This window comes from Lithobates pipiens, unplaced genomic scaffold (genome assembly GCF_037356315.1).
Source record: "Lithobates pipiens isolate NorthernLeopardFrog02 unplaced genomic scaffold, aLitPip1_a1.2 Scaffold_41, whole genome shotgun sequence".
Taxonomy (NCBI): Eukaryota; Metazoa; Chordata; class Amphibia; order Anura; family Ranidae; genus Lithobates; species Lithobates pipiens.
This window is the reverse complement of record NW_027507861.1, coordinates 6,752,506-6,754,249: the sequence shown is the minus strand read 5'-3', so window position 1 is coordinate 6,754,249 and position 1,744 is coordinate 6,752,506. Positions and strand designations below refer to the sequence as shown.

General features: G+C 40.7%; 1 protein-coding gene across 1 annotated transcript; it reads left to right on the top strand.

Annotated features, from left to right (window-relative positions):
• The first annotated feature begins 411 nt into the window (after positions 1-411).
• LOC143956719 (olfactory receptor 52E2-like) lies at positions 412-1,523 on the top strand. Its single transcript, XM_077466910.1, has one exon. The coding sequence runs from the start codon at positions 464-466 to the stop codon at positions 1,412-1,414; it is 951 nt and encodes a 316-aa protein (XP_077323036.1). The 5' UTR covers positions 412-463; the 3' UTR covers positions 1,415-1,523.
• The last annotated feature ends 221 nt before the right edge of the window (positions 1,524-1,744 follow it).

Sequence of the window (1,744 nt, the reverse complement as noted above, 5' to 3'; positions counted from 1 at the left end):
GGAGGTTATGTCAGCATGGGGTTCATAATCAGCAGTAAAGAGAATACTACTGTGGAAGGAAGGGTGGAAACCATATTACATGGGAACTGGGGGGGGGGGGTAGAAATCAGATTAGGAAAAAAAAAAGAGCTGGATGGGGAAATACAGGTTCACATGCAATCTTTCTGGAGTGGAGAAATGCCTTTCATGGATTCTTTGTAGTTTCTACCATCCCTTTTATTTCCTTGGAGACATTATGGAAACATTTCAACCTATAATATTGTTATGGTGATTAGGAGAGCCAGCAATATGATAAATTGGCTGTTGATAATATTTCCAATAAAATAATTTCCATTTAGGAAGAAAAAATAAAGATGGAACCTCTTTTCTCATGTTTTGTGTTCTGCAGAATAGTTTTTATCTTGGTGGAGAAAAGTCCCTGAAGTATAACATTGGAAGACTACATGTTGGACATCTTGGAGTCATGACAACTGGTGGTGATAATCAGAGCTCCTCTTATTTCATCCTGATTGGAATTCCTGGGTTAGAAGATGTCCAGGTCTGGATTTCATTCCCGGTCTTCTCCATGTACCTGATAACGTTGTTGGCCAATTTTGGTGTCCTGCTTACTATTAAAGCAGAGGAGAGCCTCCACCAGCCCATGTACCTCTTCCTTTCCATGTTGTTGTTAACAGACCTTGTACAGTCCAATGCTACCCTTCCCAAGATGCTCCTGATCTTCTGGTTCAACCTCCAAGGGATCTCCTTTGAGGGTTGCCTGGTTCAGATGTTCTTCATCCATTCCTTCTCCATTATGGGCTCCTCTATCCTCTTGGCTATGGCCTTTGATCGTTATGTTGCCATATGCCAACCACTGAGATATTCCACCATCTTGACCAACCCATTGATCACAAAAATTGGAATCGCTGTGGTCATAAGAGGAACTCTTTTGATATTTCCACTTCCTTTCCTCATTAGGAGGTTGCCATTTTGCAGGAGCCAAGCGATTGAACATACCTATTGTGAACACATGGCCGTGGCTAAGCTGGCCTGTGCAGACATCAGAATAAACATTGTGTATGGGTTAGCAGTCATAATGTTTGTAGATATAGTAGATATCATGGGCATTGCAGTGTCATATTTAAAGATTGTCATCACTGTCTTCAACCTCCCATCCCGAGAGGCCCGACACAAAGTCGGGAGTACGTGCGTCAGCCATATTTGCGTCATTCTTTTGGCTTATGTCCCGGCTCTTTTCTCCTTTCTCACTCAAAGGTTTGGGGGGAACATAGCTTCTTCCACCCAAATGATCATATCTAGCCTATACCTAATTGTTCCTCCAATGCTAAACCCAATCATTTACGGAATAAAAACCAAAGAGATCCAGAGAAACATTTTGAAAAAAATTTGTCCACAAAAGTCCAGATTTCATTAATCATGGACATATTTTGCTGAACTTACTCAACAAACACTGAAAAGAACAGAACTATGATAACCGGCCACCTTTAAGGCCCCATTCACACCTGAATGTAGCGTTTTCAGGCAGAAAGTCACACGATTTTATAGCGATTTTGCCGCAATTTTCGCCTCGTTTTTTGCAAATCTGTAATTTGTACTAGTTTGATTTTTTTATATTACTGTCTTTACTTTCCTGTGTGGACAATCAAACTCTTTAATATCTGGAAAGGAAAAAGAAAAGGAAGGAAAAGTAAAGGAGAGAAGAGAGGAAAAGGAAAGGAAAGGAGAGAAGAGATGTCTGTGAATG